The following is a 21,194-nucleotide window of genomic DNA, read 5'->3' on the forward strand; positions in this document are numbered from 1 at the left end:
CCCCCTGCTTGTCACCGTAGTGCGTCAAAGGCCCGTAGTCGTCACTGGAGGGAAAAAAGTACGTCGCGCGAGATTCTGCGACGGGATTCGGAAGTTAGGGAACAGCCGCGGCGCAAGCGCACTGGCCTCACAACCCCGGGCGGCACGCGGGTAGGTAGGCTAGAGCCTAGAGGAGGGGAGCAGAGCGTGCTGGGGTCTTTTTTTGCTCTCCGCGCAGTGCGTGGGTCAGCGGATCCGTGGAGGTGCGGAGCCTGACTAGGCCTCCCCAGCTCGTGCGTGAGTGCAGCGGGAGCCCTTCTGTTCCTCCACGAGTTGGAGGAGTGCAGCAGGCTTGCACCCCGGTGTCGGGACGCGAGGTCGTGCTCCTCATTTCCTCCTAACGGTGCCCCCCACGCATACACTCCAGTACCCTCGAGAGTTGATCTTCGCCCCTCGGCGCGCCCCTCCTCACCCGGCCCCTCCCACCGGCCCCCCGTTTCCGCCGGCTTGCTAGCTGCCTAGCTCGCGGTCCGTAGTCGGCTTCGTCCCTGGGGTCCCTGCTTGGGGGCGGAGAAGATGGCTGGAGGACGTCTGCTGTTGGGGGGCGACTTCCTGTCGCCGCCGCCGCTGCCCCCCCTCCCGCCGCCGCCGCTGCCGCCCCTCCCGCCGCCCCCGCCCGAGCCAGTGCTGGAGCAGTGGCGCTATAGCCACGAAAGTGACTGGCAGTGGGCTCTGCGGCGCAGCTTCATCTGTCGGCACCTGCACAGCTATCCCGGGGCTGCCCTCGATCAGCTCCTCGCGCTCTCCGCCGCCTGGACCAACCACGTCTTCTTGGGCTGCAGGTGAGAAAGGTGTAGGGGTCGCGTTAGGGACGGGAGTAAGAAATCGGTGATGGGGGATCGGGTTAGGGACGGCGGTGGAGGGATCGATGATGGTGGTTGGGATAGGGACGGGGGCGGGATGCGGAGGATAGCTTGGAGGCTGGAGATTTGGAGGTGCTGGAGGTCACTAGAGGGATCACTATTGGCCTGGGGGTGGGGTGGCCGACTGTGGTGGCTCGGCATGACATAACAGCTAGGAGGGTGCAGAGATCGCAGGAGCGGCCTCTCCAGGACCAGGGATGGAGATAAAGCAGCGCCTAGAAGAGTATTATTGAGAGCTGGTCGTTGTGGTTGGTGGTGGTATTAGAGGACGTGGGAAATGATGAATAGCAGTATCTCAGACCTGCGTAGGGCCTTCCAAGGATGCGGTATCCGCAGAGAATATATTCGACAGTCGAGGTTTTGAGGGAAGGGCGAAGGGAACCCACCGTTCTAATCCTAGTCTCCCCTTTGACCACTCTTTTTCCGTCCCCCTTAAATAAAATACCCTCCTCTACTTGCAGCCCCCTAGGAGGGTCTTACTCTCTTCTCCTGGGGAGGTGGTACGTATCAGCTCTCTGATCCGCAGCAGTGTCAGCCTTGCTTGTAGATTTGCGCATAATGTGTCTGGACTCAAACAAAGAAATGGATATCTACTGTAAAAATGGATTGCCCTCTTTTTACCCTAAATGGGATCAGAAGGATTAGCATTTGGCTCTGAGTGAGGTTTTCGATGTGTGTGAGTGTGGTGGCGGTGGGGGTGTCTGTCTGTTTGTTTTTCCCCCCCTTTCCTAGAACCTGGTGACGTTCTGAACAGGCCTCTTTAAAGCTCTTTGCTTTCAATGGAGACTGCAGTATGGTTCCAACGCAGTTTTAAGGCTACTTGGACCTCTGTCCTTCAGAACCTTTAAATTGGCCCTTTACTGGACTAGTCATTCCTTTGATAGACTGGGAGACTACTTCTTTTGACATTCCTGCAATCGTAGTCAGTTTTTTTATCAGGAAGGATAAAAAATTCTGTAATATGATCAGGTCAGTTTTGGCCAATTCAGTTCCAGGAGTAACTGTAACAGATGTAGAAAAATAGGATTGTCTACTCCTGCTCTCAATTATTGAACATGGCATCCAGTGTGATATACTTTGCTCTCATCACAGAAATTTATTTTTCTGTCTTCTCTAGGTTAGCATAATTTCTATCTCCAGAGATAATGATTATTTTGTGGGAGGAACTGGTTATAACTGAGGAAGCCTTAGTTATTAAACAAGTCAGATATACCTACTTGACCTTTGCCTAACAATATTGTTCTTGAGTTCAAAAGTTACCTTTATCCTATCATCGTAAGTCTCCAGAATATCACAGAAGGCTGTCAGAAATCTGAATCCTTAACATAAAATAAAATAAAAACAAAAACTTAAATGAGGAAGGAGGGTAACCATCCTTTTTTTAAATAATAAATCTTACCTTCCCACCAGATTGTAAGCTCCCTTGGGGAAAGGGATTTTGCTTTCTTATTTACACCTTTATCCTCAGTGCCTAGAAGATTGCCTGCTAAATAATAGCAATAAATGTGCGTGGAGTGAATGGATGTATACAGCTTTATGATGTACAATACATTTTAAATATTTATTATCTCATTTCCTACAACACCTTTGGGTATTAGGTGGTGTCTCATTTTTACTGCTAAATCGGTGGAGGACAAGAAGTTAAGTCACGTGTCCAAGGTCCCACAGCTGGGGCTAGGATCCAAGTCTTCTGATGCCCAGACTAATGCTCTTTCCACTGAGCCACAGCTGCCATATTTGGGAAGGATGGATCATGAATGAAAGCAAGTAACTGACATAAGCCACATCATTATATCATTATATCTCAGGATTTAATTATATCTCAGGATTTAATTCCAAGAACAACACCCTTGTACATAATCAGGGCATTAAAAACACAAAGTAGGCCAATGGTAGTTGGTGTTAAAGGCTCAAGCATTGCAAGCTGTTGTGTGTGCACCCAGGTGCATCTGTGAATAGTATGTATGCTATAGTTATCATGTTACATTGTAGCTAAGTCAGTTTAGTTAATACAAGAATTGCCATTACATTATCAAATAGCTTAACTGAAAATGAATGTTTGCATTGTATCTGATAGCTTCCATATAGGAGAAAGGGAAGGGCCAATGAAGAATCTTGGAAGCTAGGGACCAAGTGCAGTCTTCCATTTTAGATGGGCTTTATGTTACCTCTCATCTTCAGGTGGGTAAAACTTGTGTTCCAATACTTGATGTTAATGTAGATGTTGGCAGAGTTCTTGTTTTCTGTGACAGAATACTCTTCTCTCAAGTGAACTGCAGAATACGTGGTGAAATAGCTCTTTCTAAATTTCAGTTGTTAATCTTGTTAATTTTTTTTTTTTTGCTCAGGCGGGAATGCAGTGGCATAATCTTAGCTCACTGCAAACTCCACCTCCCAGGTTCAAGCAGTGCTCATGTCTCAGCCTCCTGAGTAGCTGGGATTGCAGGTATGCACCACCACAGGCTAATTTTTGTATTTTTGGTAGAGACGGGGTTTCGCCATGTTGGCCAGGCTGGTCTCGAACCTCTGGGCTCGATTGATCCTCCCGCCTCGGCTTCCCAAAGTGCTGTGATTATAGGAGTGAGTCACTGCACCTGGCCTTAAATTGTTGATTTGTTGCTCAAGGTATATCACTTGACTTTCAGAACAGGTTGTGAACAATAGTAAAAAGGAAATTCCTTGCTCTTTTTTCCCTCTGGCAAAATGTTTTGTGTTCCATTTTACTTGGGGCTGAAATAAACTCCTAGGTCAAATAAATCTTTGAAAATTCCTTCATCATAAGACCAAGCCAGGAGGAACTCAGATGTGCGGGGAAACAGACCATATTTCATTGCTTTTGGTGATGGTGGCAATTTCCACAGAACAAATTTGAATAACTTCTTGACTCTAACTGGGGTTTTCAAACTTAAATACACATCAAAATCACCTGTTAGGCTTGTTAAAACAGATTGCTGGGTCCCAGCACCAGGGTTTCTGATTTGGTAAGTCTGAGGTGGTGCCTCAGAATCTGTAGTTTTGACAAGTTCCCAGGTGATACTGATGTTGCTGATCCAGAGAGCAGCACTCAGAACCACTGCCTTATAGGATAAAATAAAACAGTGTCTTCCAGTTTGTTTTTTAATCATTTTCCCCCTCATTGTCCAGGCAACCAGAAAGCTCAAATGGCTGAAATTATTTCTCTACGTTTTTTCATTTGTCTGTTTTATACAAGTAAACAGCTTACCAAGAATTTTTTCAGCAAGCGGTTTCTAAGATATGTCTTGTTGCTAGTGAAAAATCGGTTCAGTTTTCTGACCAACTACATCAACAGCACTTAAATAATTGTACATATGAATGCCTAAAGAACTGTCATTTTTACTTAAAAATTGTAGATAGTGTCTCCATATTTAATAAATCAGTTTGATTAACTGGGGCATTTAGTTTTCCAGTCGTTGTTGATCAATAAAATTAGAAGGAGAATCCTGGCCTACTATTCACCTTTGATGAGACATTAATTAATAGAGAAACTATGCCTTAAAATGAAACCAGCTTTGCTTACTTATTTGTCTCTTCCTGGTTGATACAAGACTGGTATTTGGAAGGTAGATGCTGGCTGAGATGTTACAAAACTGCACATAGTAGGGAAAGTGTATAAATCACTAGCTAATGAAATGAGTGTGGGAGCTTTTGAAAGATTTATCAGTAATCCGGGTGTATGTTATTCACTTATGATGTCAGAAGTCTTATTAATTTTTTTTTTTTTTAATAGAGACAGAGTCTCCCTGTGTGGCTCAGGCTGATCTCGAACTCCTGAGCTCAAGTGATCCACTCGCCTTGGCCTCCCAAAGTGCTGAGATTACAGGAGTGAGCCACTGCGCCTGGCCTGAGTCCTTTCCTTTTCTTTTCTTTTTTTTTTGGAAACAGCCTTGCTCTGTCACCCAGGCTGAAGTGCAATGGCGGGATCTTGGCTCACTGCAACCTCCACTCCTGGGTTCAAGTGATTCTCCTGCCTCTGCCTTCCGAGTAGCTGGGATTACAGGCATGTACCAACACGCCCAGCTAATTTTGTTTGTATTTTTAGTAGAGACGGGGTTCCACCATGTTGGCCAGGCTGGTCCTGACCTCAGGTGATCCACCCACCTTGGCCTCCCAAAGTGCTGGGATTACAGGCGGGAGCCATTCTGCCCGGCTCTGGCCCGAATCTCATGAATAGTTGTTGTTTTTTTAAATTAGTTTTCCTTATAAAGAGTTTTGAATAAACAATTTTATACATGGAAACCTTAATCTTTGCTTAATTTTCAAATCTTAGCTTTTTTATTTGAACTTAGTAGAACAGTTTAATATATTTTTTAAAAGTTTTAAGGCCGGCGTGGTGGCCTATGCCTGTAATCCCAGCACTTTGGGAGGCCGAGGCGAGTAGATCACTTGAGGTCAGGAGTTTGAGACCAGCCTGGCCGACATGGTGAAACTCTGTCTCTACCGGGCATGGTGGCACGTGCTTGTAGTCCCAGCTACTAGGGAGGCTGAGGCGGGAGAATCTCTTGAACCTAGGAGACAGGGATTGCAGTGAGCTGAGATTGTGCCACTGCACTTCAGCTTGGGCAACAGAGCGAGAGTCCATCTCAAAAAAAAAAGTTTTGTAAGCATCTGTTACTGAATATTTATTAAATTTCAGCTGCCATTATATATTATAGTGGCTTATGTTATTCATAGGTATGCATATATATGTACCTGTTTTGTGTCCAGAGATGTAAAACTTATGAAGACAGATGTTTTTTGTTCATTAGAATCATCTTTTTTATGTGCTAGTGGGACAGTTGAGTCACATCCTGGTTTCCAAGAGTTTGGTATAATATCAGCTACTTTTGAGAACCATAAGACCTCAAAGAATTTTTTTTTTTTTTCTTTTTCTTTTGAGACAATGTTGCTCTGTCGTCCAGGCTGGAGTGCAGCCACGTGATCTTGACTCACTGTAACCTCTGCCTGCTGGGTTCAGGCGATTCTCCTGCCCTGCCTCAGCCTCCTGAGTAACGGGGATTACAAGTGCATGCCACCGTGACTAGCCAATTTTTGTACTTTTTTTTTTAGCATGTTGGCCAGGCTGGTCTTGAACTCCTAGCCTCAGGTGATCCCCCCACCTTGGCCTCCCGAAGTGCTGGGATTACAGGCATGAGCCACCACACCTGGTGTGGTTTTCTTTTTTAAGCATTTATAATCTACAGGGTAATTTAGCAGACTAAAATATATAGTACACATGCATCTTAAAAAATTACTATATTAGATTTGCCTTAATGATATCTTACATTTTATTCAATAATATGAATACTATATAGCCATTAAAACTCATGTGGTAATGATGTGGAGAAAAGGCTTATGATACAGTAAATTAAAAACAAACCCCACCAGATTTCAAATCAATATAGATGCCCTCATAGTGATGGGGAATTATAGGAAAGACAGCAAAAGGAATAAAAAATAAACCGCAACATGTTGATGAAGTTATCACTGGTTGGAGTTATTATTTTTGCGACAGGTTCTCACTCAGTCACCCAGGCTGGTGTACAGTGGTGTGATCACAGCTCACTGTAGCCTCAACCTCCTGGGCTCAAGTGATTCCAGTAGCTGAGATTGCAGGCATATGCCATAGTGCCCAGCTTTTGTTTTGTTTTGTTTTGTTTTTTTTGGTAGAGACAGGGTCTTGCCATGTTGCCCAGGCTGGTCTCGAACTCCTGGGCTCACGTGATCCTCTTGCCTTGGTTTCCCAAAGTGTTAGGATTACAGGCATGAGCCACTGCTCCCGGCCAGTGGTTGGGAATGTAGGTGCTTTTCTTGGTGGATTTTCTAAAATTCTCCATGTTAAAGGCATTACTTTAAACACACTATTAAAAAATAGACTATAGAAAAACTGAGTAGTAAAAGCTTTACTGCCTTGGTTTACTTTAAATGTGTGGCACCACTTCTTTATCTTTGGGTAGCTACTCTGAATAATTGGAGAATCCTCGTCTTATTAAACACTCTAGATTCGTATTTACATTGTTCTTTGAATAGTCAAATGTTTGTTAGGTGCCATATGGTCTTTTTCATTATTGTTCAGACTGGTCTTCTTCAGTATTATGACTTTCTAGCAAAGGACGTAGAACTGTGTCAGCAACCTACGCAAAGACTTTTTTTTTTTTTTTTTGAGATGGAGTCGCTGTTGCTAGGCTGGATGCAGTGGCATGATCTTGGCTCACTGCAACCTCTGTCTCCTGGGTTCAAGCAATTATACCTCAGCCTCCCAAGTAGCTGGGATTATAAGCACACGCCACCACGACCAGCTAATTTTTGTATTTTTAGTAGAGATGGGGTTTCACCATGTTGGCCAGGATGGTCTCGATCTCCTGACCTCGTGATCCACCCATCTCGGCCTCCCAAAGTGCTAGGATTACAGGCATGAACCACTGCACCCGGCCACAAAGACTTATTTTTATGGCCTATGGGTAAAGTTGAATTTTGTGGCAAATGTAATGAATAGGGTATAGTAAGTAGCTAGAATAATTACCGATGCTGGAAGAAACCTGAGAAAAGTGAGCATGAATGAGCCCTAACTGCATCATACTGTAAGACATATATGCCATTTGCAGTTGTACACTATACTTGGAATCAGGCTCTAACTGAAAGTCTAGAGAAAATTGACTGGAATTCAAGGTGAGTTGCCTGGTTGTAGGGCCACTTTTGATAACAGGTGTGGGATTACCAGTTTAAGATTTGTAGACTCATCTCGTTTTCCTACTCTTTTTTTTTTTTTTTTTTGAGACGGAGTTTCGCTCTTGTTACCCAGGCTGGAGTGCAATGGTGCGATCTCGGCTCACTGCAACCTCCGCCTCCCGGGTTCAGGCAATTCTCCTGCCTCAGCCTCCTGAGTAGCTGGGATTACAGGCACGCGCCACTATGCCCAGCTAATTTTTTGTATTTTTAGTAGAGACGGGGTTTCACCATGTTGACCAGGATGGTCTCGATCTCTTGACCTCGTGATCCACCCACCTCGGCCTCCCAAAGTGCTGGGATTACAGGCTTGAGCCATCGTGCCCAGCCTTTTTTTTTTTTTTTTTTTTTTTTTGTTTTAGTAGAGACGGGGTTTCACCTTGTTGACCAGGATGGTCTCGATCTCTTGACCTCGTGATCTGCCCGCCTCGGCCTCCCAAAGTGCTGGGATTATAGGCGTGAGCCACTGCTCCCGGCCCCTACTCTTTATCTCATACTTTGGAAATTAGACTCCCAAATTTGAATGGAAGTGATATGTAGAATGTATGGTTTTTTTAAATTTTGTTGTCGTTATTATTGTTATTATTATTTGAGATAGAGTCTCACCCTTGTCATCCAGCCTGGAGTGCAATGGTGTGATTTTGGCTCACTGCAAACTCTGTCTCCTGGGTTCATGCAATTCTCCTGCCTCGGCCTCCCAAGTAACTAGGATTACAGGTGCCTGCCACCATACCCGACTAATTTTTGTATTTTTAGTAGAGATGGGGTTTCACCATGTTGGCCAAACTGGTCTTGAACTTCTGGCCTCAGGTGATATGCCCGCCTCAGCCTCCCAAAGTGCTGGGATTACAGGTGTGAGCCACTGTGCCCGGCCATATTGTGTTTTAGACTGTGCTTTCTAGTGTTCAGATAAGAGTAAATGAAAAGAAAATTAGTCTTGGTATTTAAATATTTATGCTAGCTTTAGCAGCAGCAGTTGTCAATGGGAAGTGCAGGTTACAACTGAGCCAGCTTCCAGCAATCTGTCAGGGAGGCCACTGTGCTTTGACTTCTGCTTTGCTTTGAACAAGACATGACGGGTGTGGAACCTGTTTTACTGAAAATGGAAAATGTTACCCTCCTCCTAGTTCAGAACCGACTCCTGTAAAGGCGTGATAGTTACTCATTTTCAGAACTTTCTTCCCAAATGCTACCAGGAATCCCTTTTTTGGACCTAGGCTGGGAAGGCTCTGAAGGTAGGAAGGGAGAGCAGATAACTGTGATAACAGACACTTTACTTGAGCTCATGTTCCTGTTTCTCTGCAGTAAAATGTTATTCTATCAAGCAGCCAATCTGCTTCATAAGGAGCTTTTTTTTTCTTTTTTTTTAAAGAAAGAGGATCTCGGCCAGGCTTGGTGGCTCAAGCCTGTAATCCTTGCACTTTGGGAGGCCAAGGCAGGTGGATTACCTGAGATCAGGAGTTCAAGACCAGCCTGGCCAACATGGAGAAACCCTGCCTCTACTAAAAATACAAAAATTAGCTGGGCGTGGTGGAACATGCCTATAATCCCAGCTACCCGGGAGGCTGAGGCAGGAGAATTTGCTTGAACCCAGGAGGTGGAGGTTGCAGTGAGCTGATATCAGGCCACTGCACTCCAGCCTGGGAGACAGAGCAAGACTCCGACTCAAAAAAAAAAGAAGAGACAGGGTCTCACTCTGTGACCCATGCTGCAGTGGTGCGATCACAGCTCACTGCATCCTTGACCTTCCCAGCTGAAGTGATCCTCTCACCTTAGCCTCTCAAGTAGCTGGGACCACAGGCATGGGTCACTATGCTTGGCTAAGTTGTTTGTTTGTTTTTGTAATGATGGTGTTATGCCATGTAGCCCAGGCTGGTCTTGAACTCCTGGCTTCAAGTGATCTGCCCACCTCCACCTCTCAAAGTGTTAGGATTGCAGGCATGAACCACCGTGCCCAGCCAGGAGCCATTTTTAAAATTGTATATTTGAAAGCTTTGTCTTAAAATTTCAAACACACCAAAATAGAAAAGAGTTTAATGAACCCCATGTACCCATCACTCAACAGTCATCAATAGTCTGCCGTACTACCCGTCTTCCTTCATCTATTCTGCCCTAGCTTTTTGTGGGGGATGGTCTGGAGTATATTTTTTAAAATCCTGACATCATTTCACCTGTACATTTGTCAGCATACATCTGTATCAGATAAGAATTTTAAAAAATAGTCACCATACCATTATTCATATTCAACAAATTAACGGTAATGTCTTTTGTTTTGTTTTGTGTTTTTGTTTTGAGATGGAGTTTTGCTCTTGTTGCCCAGGCTGGAGTGCAAGGCACAATCTCGGCTCACTGCACCCTCCGCCTCCCAGGTTCAAGCAATTCTCCTGCCTCGGCCTCCTGAGTAGCTGGGATTACAGGCATGCGCCACCACGCCTGGCTAATTTTGTATTTTTAGTAGAGATGGGGTTTCTCCATGTTGGTCAGGCTGGTCTCGAACTCCCGACCTCAGGTGATCCGCCTGCGTCAGCCTCCCAAAGTGCTGGGATTACAGGCATGAGCCACCGCACCCGGCCAATTAATGGTAATTTCTTAAAAATGACCCAATGCCTACTTCATGTTCAGTTTTCTTCATTTGTCTCAAATGTCTTTTTACAGATCATTTGATTCATTCATGATACAGTGTATACAATGTATTTGATTGATCAGTCTCCTTTAACCTATAACCATTCCCTCTTCCTTTTATTTTCATTCTATAGTATTTATTTGATGAGGAAACCGGGCTGTCACATACTGTTCCCTCACTCTAGACTTGGATGGTTCCATTCTTGTGGTGTTGCACGTGTTTCTGGGAGTCAGGAACTTGATTAGGTTCAGGTTCAATTATTTGGAGAGCCGTAATGCTTTCCAGATAGTGCCCCGTATATCCTATTGTATCACATCAGGGGGGTACATGTTTGGTTGTCCCACTTTTAGTGATAATAAGATGATAAAAGTCCTCCATCAACTTTTTTAACTGAAATTTTTCTTGAGATAATTATAGATTCACATGCAATTGTAAGAAATAATACAAAGAGATGGCCGGGTGCGGTGGCTCATGCTTGTAATCCCAGCACTTTGAGAGGCTGAGGCGGGCAGATCACCTGAGATCAGGAGTTTGACACCAGCCTGGCCAACATGATGAGACCCTGTCGTACTTAAAATACAAAAATTAGCCCTGCATGGTGGTGCATGCCTATAGTCCCAGCTACTCAGGAGACTGAGGCAGGAGAATCACTTGAATCCAGGAGGCAGAAGTTGCAGGAAGCCGAGATCGAATCACTGCACTCCAGCCTGGGCGACAGAGCGAGACTTTTTCTCAAAGAAAAAAAAAAGTTTGTTCCTTTTTGTCCCAAGTAGTGTTTCATATTGTATATGGACCAGAATCTAACGATTCACCTGTTGAAGGACGTCTGGGCTGATTGTAGTTTTGGGCTGTTACAAATAAAGCTGCTATGAGCATTCATGTACAGGTTTTTGTGTGAACGTAAGTTCTCATTTCTCTGGAATAAATGTCCAAGAGTGTAATTGCAATTGCAAGATCAAGTGGTAACTGATGTTTGTTTTTTTGTATGTTTGTTTTGTTTTTGAGACAAGAGTTTTGCTCTTGTTGTCCCAGCTAGAGTGCAATAGCACCATCTCGGCTCACCACAACCTCTGCCTCCCGGGTTCAAGCAAATCTCCTGCCTCAGCCTCCCAAGAAGCTGGGATTACAGGCATGCACCACCACACCCGGCTAATTTTGTATTTTTAGTAGAGATGGAGTTTCTCCATGTTGGTCAGGCTGGCCTTGAACTCCCGACCTCAGGTGATCCGCCTGCCTCGGCCTCCCAAAGTTCTGGGATAACAGGCGTGAGCCACCGCACCTGGCCTGATGTTTGGTTTTATAAGAAACTAACAAACTTTTCCATAGTGACCGTACCATTCCCACCAGCAATGTCTGAGTGATCCAGTTTCTCCTTATTTTTGTCAGCATTTGGTATTGTCACTATTTTTTCTTTTGACCATTCTAATAGGCGTATAGTGATACCTCATTGTGGTTTTAAATTGCATTTCCCTGGTGGCTAGTGATGAACATTGTTTCATGTGCTTATTTGCAATCTGTCTATCCTCTTTGGTGAAATATTTTGTTCATGTATTTTGTTCATTTTTTAATTTGATTTTTTTTTCTATTGAGTTTCACATACTAGTCTTGTCAAGTGTGTGGTTTACAAATATTTTCTCCCAGTCTGCAGTTTGACTTTTCGTCCTCTTCGCAGTGTTTGAATAGCAAAACTTTTTATTTTTATTTTTTATTTCTTTTTTTTTTTTTTGAGATGAAATCTTGCTCTCTCACCCAGACTGGAGTACAGTGGCACAATCTCAGCTCACTGCAACCTCCGCCTCCTGGGTTCGAACAATTCTTCTGCCTCAGCCTCCCAAGTAGCTTGGACTACAGGTGTGTACCACCATGCCCAGCTAATTTTGTTTCTATTTTTGTAGAGATGGGGTTTTGCCATGTTGGCCAGGCTGTTCTTGCACTCCTGTCCTCAAGTATCTGCCCACTTTGGACTCCCAAAGTGCTGGAATTACAGGAGTGAGCCACCGTGCCCAGCCAAAACTTTTTAATTTTAATGCGGTCCATGTTTATCACCAGTTTCTTTATGGATCATGCTTTTGGTGTCAAGCCTAAGAACTGTTTGCCTAGCCCTAGATCCTGCAGATTTTCTTTGTTTTTTTTCAATAAATGTTTTATAGTTTTACATTTAGGTTTATGATGCATTTTGAGTTAGTTTTGTGTAAGGTGTGAAGTTTATTTTAGATTGTAGATATCCTTCCTCTGTTGAATTACCTTGGCACTTTTGTCAGTAATCAGTTGAAAATATTTGCATGGGTCTGATTGTCAGCTCTCCACCATTAGCTTTACACCTAATATGTTTAGCAGCCATTGATAATCTTTTTTTTTTTTTGAGAGGGAGTCCCACTCTGTTGCCCAGGCTGGAGTGCAGTGGTATGATCTCAGCTCACTGCAGCCTCTACCTCCCAAGTTCAAGCAATTCTCCTACTTTAGCCTCCTAAGTAGCTGGTATTACAGGTGCCCACTACCACGCCTGCGTAATTTTTGTATTTTTAGTAGAGATGGGGTTTCACTATGTTGGCCAGTCTTGGACTCCTGACCTCAAGTGATCACCCGCCTCAGCCTCCCAAAGTGCTGAGATTACAGGTGTGAGCCACCATGCCCGGTCTGATGATGGTTTTTTATTTTATTATGGGCTACAGAATGGTAGTAGTTCATGATTCCTTCATTTATTAGCTGGAATGCTTCTCCAAAAGACATTCTCCTAATCAGCTCTGTGGCTGCTCTGAAGTACAGTTTTTACAGGAAAATACAGGATAAATGTTTGCTTTCTTCCTTTCATATATACCTGTTTGCAGAATAATGACATGGTTCCTTCCATCCTCCAAAGGTGACCAATAATAATTTCTAAGTATCATTATGAACTAATGGATTTTCAGCATATTTGATGTGTTTCAATCCATTGCCATAATTGTTGTTATTGATACTTGAGTTGGCTCACTTTGCCAGTAGGAGTCTATTCAGATTGGCTTCTGAGTCCATTTGACACAACTCCTTTGATCTTTGACAGTTTCCTTGTTTTTAGGTGCAAGATTTTTCAGGCTCACCTTAGGCACTTCCCGCCACACGCTTAGAATCAACCATTTCTCTAAGGACCTTCATTCCATTTCATGAGAAATGATAGAGACCACAATCAAAACAAATCATGAATTTATACTGATATTTTCAATTCAAATGAAAGACATTTTTGCTAAAATTTCTTGAGTTTATATTTGTATGTCTTATGCTGAAAAATCTTGATTCCTAATTAGTAACATGATTATTCATTTGATAGGTAAATATTTTAGGGCCTATTCTTTGGTTTTATAGCCAAGATACCCTGTTGATAAAGTCTTGTGGGAGCAATTATAAGACTGGCTTATTTAGGAGCTTTTTAAAAAAGACATCCCTACCTGTTTTAACTGTAGATTATATTAACTTAAATAGGTACAGCCCACGCTTGATGGAAAAAATTCTCCAAATGGCTGAAGGTATTGATATCGGGGAGATGCCTTCATATGATCTGATGCTGCCCAAGTCTTCCAAAGGTCAAAAACGCCACCTCTCAACATGTGATGGTGAGTATACTTGTTTCTGAAAGGTGGGATTTCAAGAAACAACATGGCTTTAAAAAATGATATGAGTGTGGTATATTATTTCAAATAACATTGGTAACATCAGTTCTTACACACATGTAAAAGAGTTTTAGCTTTTAGTTATATACAGTTTTTTGAGGATGCTAAATAGAATTGAAAACTAAGAATACTGAAATGATACAATCCTTGAAGTTTATGCCATGGAACCTCCCTCTAACTAGAATCTTATATTGTGATCACTTGAGCATCTAAGTCACTAAATCCTCTTGGATGGGTCCGGGATAGATGAACTTTCTACTGAGCAGTGTTATAGGAAGGAAGCTCTAGTGTCTGGTATAGCCTCCGAGTTCTTCCATAGCTTTAAATTTGACTCTCCCCTAAATCATTAGTTTCCAGCTGTTGTTCTAGAAAGAAAATAGAGCAAACACCCTTTTGTGATGAATGGGTCAGAACTGAGGTTTTGAAGTTGAAAACCTTTGGAATCTTTTGATAATTCTTTTTCTTTGAGTTTTAGTCACAACTATGTAAAGCACCATCACAGAGTCACTCACTTCTGATACAAAAGAGAAAGGCTTTGTAACTGCCTCTGGTCATCATCTCTCTTGCATTAGAGCCATCTGTTCCATTTGTAGTCCTTAAGTGAGCTTTTCAGCATGGGTGGTATGAGATTGTACTGGAACAATCTTCCAGTCCACTTCACCTTCCAGCACAAGGTGAAGAGTGTATTTCACCTGTGCTTTAGCTCATTTGATGCAAAAGCATCTACCAGTCATGTGTGGTGGTGACCTGCATACTTGACTCAATGGTATATTTTCTATCAAAGGTCTTTCTTCCCTTATATGTGGAAAGATAAGGAGCATCCCTCCTTATGCTGGAATCTTAGATTGATAATTGAGTCCCTTCACCCAAATGACATGAAGTTTTTGTGATGGGAAGTATCTTGTACCAACAATGCAGCTTGCAAATAATATGGTTGGTACTATTTTCCTGCTTGGTTCTTTTGAAATATTCCCATTTTAATGAATTGTAAATTTCACTCATTCTATAGGTCAAAATCCTCCTAAAAAGCAAGCCGCTTCCAAATTCCATGCGAGACCTCGTTTTGAGCCTGTACATTTTGTAGCTAGTAGTTCAAAAGATGAAAGACAGGAAGATCCTTATGGCCCTCAAACAAAAGAGGTAAATGAACAAATACATTTTGCCAGCATGTCAAGAGACATCTACCAAGATTATACTCAAGACTCTTTCAGTATACAAGATGGGAATTCTCAGTATTGTGATTCATCAGGATTCATTTTCACAAAAGACCAGCCTGTAACAGCCAACATGTATTTTGACAGTGGGAACCCCGCCCCAAGCAGCACATCACAGCAGGCAAACTCTCAGTCAACTCCTGAGCCTTCACCATCACAGACATTTCCCGAGTCCGTGGTAGCCGAGAAGCAGTATTTTATTGAAAAATTAACAGCGACTATCTGGAAGAACCTTTCTAATCCAGAGATGACTTCTGGATCTGATAAAATTAATTACACATACATGTTAACTCGTTGTATTCAGGCATGTAAGACAAATCCTGAGTATATATATGCTCCTTTAAAGGAAATTCCTCCTGCCGACATCCCCAAAAATAAAAAACTTCTAACTGATGGCTATGCTTGTGAAGTTAGATGCCAAAATATCTACTTAACTACAGGTTATGCTGGCAGCAAGAATGGGTCCAGGGATCGAGCTACTGAGCTAGCTGTAAAACTCTTGCAGAAACGTATTGAAGTTAGAGTTGTCCGGCGGAAATTCAAGCATACGTTTGGAGAGGACCTCGTGGTGTGTCAGATTGGTGTGCCCGCCTATGAATTTCCTCCAGCTCTGAAACCACCAGAGGACCTGGTGGTGCTGGGTAAAGATGCTTCCGGGCAGCCAATTTTTAATGCTTCCGCCAAACACTGGACCAATTTTGTCATTACAGAAAATGCAAATGATGCAATTGGTATCCTCAACAATTCTGCCTCATTCAACAAGATGTCAGTTGAATACAAATATGAGATGATGCCAAATCGCACATGGCGTTGTCGAGTGTTTTTACAAGATCACTGCTTAGCTGAAGGTTATGGAACCAAGAAAACAAGTAAACATGCAGCTGCCGACGAGGCTTTGAAAATTCTTCAAAAAACACAGCCCACTTACCCATCTGTCAAAAGTTCACAATGCCATACAGGCTCTTCACCCAGAGGATCTGGAAAGAAGAAAGATATAAAGGATCTTGTGGTTTACGAGAATTCTTCCAATCCCGTGTGCACGCTGAACGACACAGCTCAGTTTAACCGAATGACAGTTGAGTATGTCTATGAAAGGATGACAGGCCTCCGCTGGAAATGCAAAGTGATTCTAGAGAGTGAAGTAATTGCAGAAGCAGTTGGGGTGAAGAAAACTGTCAAATATGAAGCTGCTGGGGAAGCTGTGAAAACCCTCAAAAAGACCCAGCCAACTGTCATTAACAACTTGAAGAAAGGAACTGTTGAAGATGTGATTTCAAGAAATGAAATTCAGGGCCGCTCAGCAGAGGAGGCTTATAAACAGCAAATCAGAGAAGATAACATCGGAAATCAGCTGCTGAGAAAGATGGGTTGGACTGGTGGTGGTTTAGGTAAATCTGGTGAGGGCATACGGGAACCTATCTCAGTCAAAGAGCAGCATAAGCGGGAGGGGCTTGGTCTGGATGTAGAGAGGGTGAATAAAATTGCCAAGAGAGATATTGAACAGATCATCAGAAACTACGCCCGCTCTGAGAGCCACACAGATTTGACTTTTTCTAGAGAGCTGACTAATGACGAACGGAAGCAAATACATCAGATTGCCCAGAAGTATGGTCTTAAGAGTAAGTCTCATGGGGTGGGCCATGATAGGTACCTGGTGGTAGGTAGAAAAAGACGGAAGGAAGACCTACTAGATCAGCTCAAACAGGAAGGCCAAGTGGGCCATTATGAGCTTGTTATGCCTCAGGCAAATTGAGATCTTCCTATGTCTCAAGCCAATTGAGATCTTCCAATGCCTCAAGCAAATTGAGATCTTCCTAATTTATTTTGTAAATGCCTAATGAGGCAGATTTTTGAATTTAAAAAATGCTACATGTCCTGGTTGCAGAGTATATTCATCTTAAGATGTCTCACCTTGTTCATTTCATATAGTGGTTTATTAAATATTGGAACCTAAAGAATTAATTCTGTCCACTTGTATTAGCTTAATCCAGGAGATATTGTGCAGTTACTGTTTGTGTCTTTGATATTGCTGTGTCCCTCAGATTTTAGCAGTTTGACAAGCAAGAACACATATCCAAATGGAATTTTACCCCGAGAAAGAAATTCTCATTTTAAAGGGCATAGCACAGCAATCTGCAACAATACGTAAAGTTGATATTGACTACAATATCTTAATTCCAGATTTACTGAAAATGTCAGATCATTTTGTATTAATCTATTTTCATCTTTGTGTGAAGCCAGTTATAGAATGTTTAACAATAAATTGTGCTGTACATGTAAATGTCCTTACCAATTAAATGATGTAAAACTTTCTTAAAGTAATTTTAGTGTTCATTTATTTATAACTTCTACCATGTGATTTCCAGAATATTGGAAGTGATTTACTGTATCTTGTGATATATGGATTTTAACAAAATCTAGTCTTCACGCTGAGAGAGCACTACTTGAGAGAGCAGTTGAAAGTTTCAAAAACTTTGGTTCAATCTGAAGAAAGGAAGCTTGAACTGTTTGTTCTTGGTGCCTTGCAGAGAGACTCACAGCAACTCTCCATTATAGCTTTCACACGGTTTGGATGTGCAGGACATCCAAGGCAGCCACAGCTGTGGTAGAGCTTGGTAAAAGACTGAAGACACATTGGTGCTTTGATGCAAAGGTCAGTTGGCTGGTCCCTCTCTCAAAAAGCTTATTAAGCCTGAAAAGCCAACTTTGTAACATATTTAAAACTGCTATTTTCGCTTATTTCTGGAATGTAAAAAAATGTATAAAAAGAATTAGTGTATACTTCCTGAATAAAAAGGAGCCAAAGTTGATGAGAATGGTTGGCGTGCTCATTTCCGGGCAGCAGCCGTGTAGCATCACTGGGTCTTTGGAGAAGGGAAGTGGTGTTTGCGCAGAATATTTCAACACCCAGAGCACGTGTGGATGAAGGTACTGATTTAACAGATAGGAATCAGTCAACTATCACTTTTTTCCTGTGGACCAACACGCTCTCTTCAACCAAATCTTAGGCTGCTGCCTTTTATGTGATTTTGTATCTCAGATAAATCAAGTATAACCTCATAACAGCACAGGTGAATATTACCATGGATCATTAAACACCTCTAATGAAATGATGTTCGGGACAATTAGGTGGTTTATGATGCCTGAAAATATTTAGCACCATGCTTGACATGTAATTGGCCAACAAGAAATAGTAATTTCCTTTCCCCTTGTTTTTTGTTTTGTTTTGTTTTGTTTTTCGACATGGAGTTTTGCTGTTGTTGCCCAGGTTGGAGTGCAATGGTGTGGTCTCGGCTCACTGCAGCCTCCACCTCTGGGGTTCAAGCAATTCTCCAGCGTCAGCCTCCCAAGCAGCTGGGATTATAGGCACTCACTATCATGCCTGGCTAGTTTTTGCATTTTTAGTAGAGATGGGGGTTTCACCACGTTGGCCAGGCTGGTCTCGAACTCTTGACCTCAGGTGATACGCCCACCTTGGCCTCCCAAAGTGCTGGGATTATAGGCATGAGCCACCGTGCCTGGCCCTGTTTTTTATATTTCACATTAAGCAGCTGCCCACTGTAGTTAAATTGTTTTTTAAATATAAAGAGATTATTAGCCTTTACACCTGGATCTCTGTAACTGTTAATCATTTATGGTGACTAACCAGTGTGGTCATTGCTTTCCATTAACCATCTTCCTACAGTGCATAGCCTTTCCTAATGTTGGTAGGAAGAGAAAGTGTCTATTTTATTTTGGTACTTCATATTAACATGGGCAAAAAGAACTGAGCAAAATATTTATAGATTTTATATGATTACAATTTTTTTTTTTTATTAATGAGAGGTTCTTACGTTGCCTAGGCTGGCCTCGAATGTGTAGCCTCAACTCAAGTGCCAGGACAACTGGCCTGAGCCACTGTGGCTCCCACAATTTTTTTTCTTTTTTTTGAGACAGGGTCTCACTCTGGTTACCCAGGCTGGCGTGCAGTGGCACAATCTCAGCTCACTGCAACCTCCGACTCCTGAGTAGCTGGCACTACAGGTGTGCACCACCTGGCCCATCTAATTTTTTTGTATTTTTAGTAGAGATGGGATTCTGGTCTCTGCCAGACAGACCAGCCTGGTCTCAAGCTCCTGGACTTAAGCAGTCTACCCTCCTCCCAAAGTGCTGGGATCACAGGCATGAGCCACCACACGTAGCCTACAGGTTTCTTTTTAAACTTACAAGGTTCATGCCAATCTCGAGAAGCTATGGTTGAATTTGTGAGTTAGAAAAAAACCTGTCTCCAATTTTCTGAGTAAGAGTGGCTTTGGGGATTAAGGGATATGAAAACTTGACTGATTTCTCTCTTTACATTTCTTTCTTCTTCCCCAAATGATTTTAAGGTGGGGAAAGGTAAGCAAATGTTAAATATGAATCTGGTTTGTCTAGGTGAGTCCAACAGAACAGAATATTAAGAGAGTTAAGAGTTAGGAAGGCTCCTAAATAATTGTGCCAAGTAGATACAAATTTGGTTACTGGATTTGAAGGCCCAGATTGCCTAACTTGTTAGGATCTGTGATACTGATACAGAATTAGAGCAAAATCACCTAACTTGCTTGAGGATAAAATAATGTTGAGAATGGCGTTGGCATGAATGAGCTGCTGACAAGCTTACTGTTGTTGCATTTTGTCCCCTTTCAGTTGGTTCCTGTATTTTCCCTTTCTTTGAAATGTAGTCATTCTTAACCCAGTAACCTTCCTATAAAATCTGCACAGGTACATAAGCAGTTTCAAATTTTATTTGGATTACTTAAATGTTTTTTATACTGAGGAACTGTGCTTTCCATTTTATATCTAGCATTGAGTCTCAGATCTACTTTTTGGATTTTTTCCTCCCCTTTGATTGCAAAATGAATGGAAATATGCATTTTGTTGGGATTCTTTTTTAGTAGTATACAATGCATTCTCTTTGCTATGAGTAACCCCTGAAGCTGGAGATGGGTCCTAAAAAAAGGATTCTAATTGCAGCTTTGGTTCTGCATCATACCTCCTTCCCCACATCAGCTGGTGCAGAATTGAAAAGTTCAAACCTGACTGCTATTTGAAAAAGGGACTTTGCACATTTGTTTTTGTTAACTTTGCTACCAATACATGCAGATAGCCTGTATTGTATTGTAGTGTTTGTTAAAAATTTTAAAGGTAGAAAGAGGCAATTAGCATAAAATGTTCAAATGAATGGTTTGTGGTGCCTTTGGTTACACATATGTTGTTTTGGGAGGTCAGCTTGTTGTCTCTGTTGGAAGGTTTTAAACAGATTATCCCATGAAAGAGATTGGGAATAGTGTTTATTAAGTGTACAAAAGAAGAAAGTTATTAAACCTGACCATTCTGAGTCTTGCCTTAAATTTTTTCAGGTATGATTAACAGTGTCAATATTTGAGGCACTCAGCCATGTGGCAGGATGAAAAACTTAATGTAAAACAAATCCACCAAGTGGAGAAATTTAATGTGGTTCTACTTTGAAGCAGAAATGGACTTGGGGGAAAATATTAAGCAAATGTAAGGACATTGCTCCTAGGTGAACAATCCAAGTAATGTGGTAATTAGTGCAGATTGTACTCCCCCATACTGAGGCTTCAAGTACCATGTCTTAAAGGATGAATGGGATACATGTGTCATAAGGACTTCATTTAGCCCCATCCACCCAACCAAACAAGTACCAAGAGGTGATCACTGTTTTTTTGTTTGTTTGTTTGTTTGAGACAGGGTCTCACTGTGTTGCCCAGGCTGGAGTACAATGGCATGATCTTGGCTAACTGCAACCTCTGCCTCCCAGGTTCAAGCGATCCTCCTGTCTCAGTCTCCCTAGTAGCTAGGATTACAGGCATGCACCACCATTCCTGGCTAATTTTTGTATTTTTAGTAGATGGGGTTTCACCATGTTGTCCAGGCGGGTCTCAAACTCCTGACCTCAGGTGATCCACCCACCTCAGCCTCCCAAAGTGTTGGGATTACAGGTGTGAGCCACTGCGCCCGCCCAGGTGATTGTTTTTACAAAGTCATTGTCCTTGCCTCTTTAAAATGAGATGAGTTGCTCCTCAGAAAAAAAGCAGTTTTGTTTACT

At 42.5% G+C, this 21,194-nt stretch overlaps 1 protein-coding gene across 5 annotated transcripts; it reads left to right on the plus strand.

Annotated features, from left to right (window-relative positions):
* Positions 1-555: 555 nt before the first annotated feature.
* NKRF (NFKB repressing factor) lies at positions 556-17,914 on the plus strand. 5 transcript variants are annotated; one of them, XM_064361572.1, is made up of 4 exons: positions 933-3,083; positions 3,251-3,348; positions 13,705-13,835; positions 14,902-17,914. In XM_064361572.1, exons 2-4 carry the CDS (start codon positions 3,257-3,259, stop codon positions 16,857-16,859), a joined length of 2,181 nt encoding a protein of 726 aa, XP_064217642.1. In that variant the 5' UTR covers positions 933-3,083; positions 3,251-3,256; the 3' UTR covers positions 16,860-17,914. The 5 variants fall into 5 exon arrangements, with proteins under 5 accessions (XP_012331227.2, XP_012331213.1, XP_064217642.1 ...); XM_012475804.3 differs by lacking the exons at positions 933-3,083; positions 3,251-3,348 and adding an exon at positions 556-821; XM_012475790.3 differs by lacking the exon at positions 3,251-3,348 and having other exon boundaries at positions 932-3,083.
* The last annotated feature ends 3,280 nt before the right edge of the window (positions 17,915-21,194 follow it).

The sequence above is a fragment of the Aotus nancymaae genome, unplaced genomic scaffold (genome assembly GCF_030222135.1).
Source record: "Aotus nancymaae isolate 86718 unplaced genomic scaffold, 86718_ANA_hifiasm-v0.15.2.pri h1tg000004l, whole genome shotgun sequence".
Lineage (NCBI taxonomy): Eukaryota > Metazoa > Chordata > Mammalia > Primates > Aotidae > Aotus > Aotus nancymaae.

Excerpts from the sequence above, each read along its gene's own strand:
- NKRF (XM_012475804.3), top strand. The coding sequence starts at position 556 with ATGGCTGGAGGACGTCTGCTGTTGGGGGGCGACTTCCTGTCGCCGCCG. Across the intron at positions 822-13,704 it reads CACGTCTTCTTGGGCTGCAG|GTACAGCCCACGCTTGATGG; the intron begins GTGAGAAAGGTG and ends TAACTTAAATAG. Across the intron at positions 13,836-14,901 it reads CCACCTCTCAACATGTGATG|GTCAAAATCCTCCTAAAAAG; the intron begins GTGAGTATACTT and ends CTCATTCTATAG.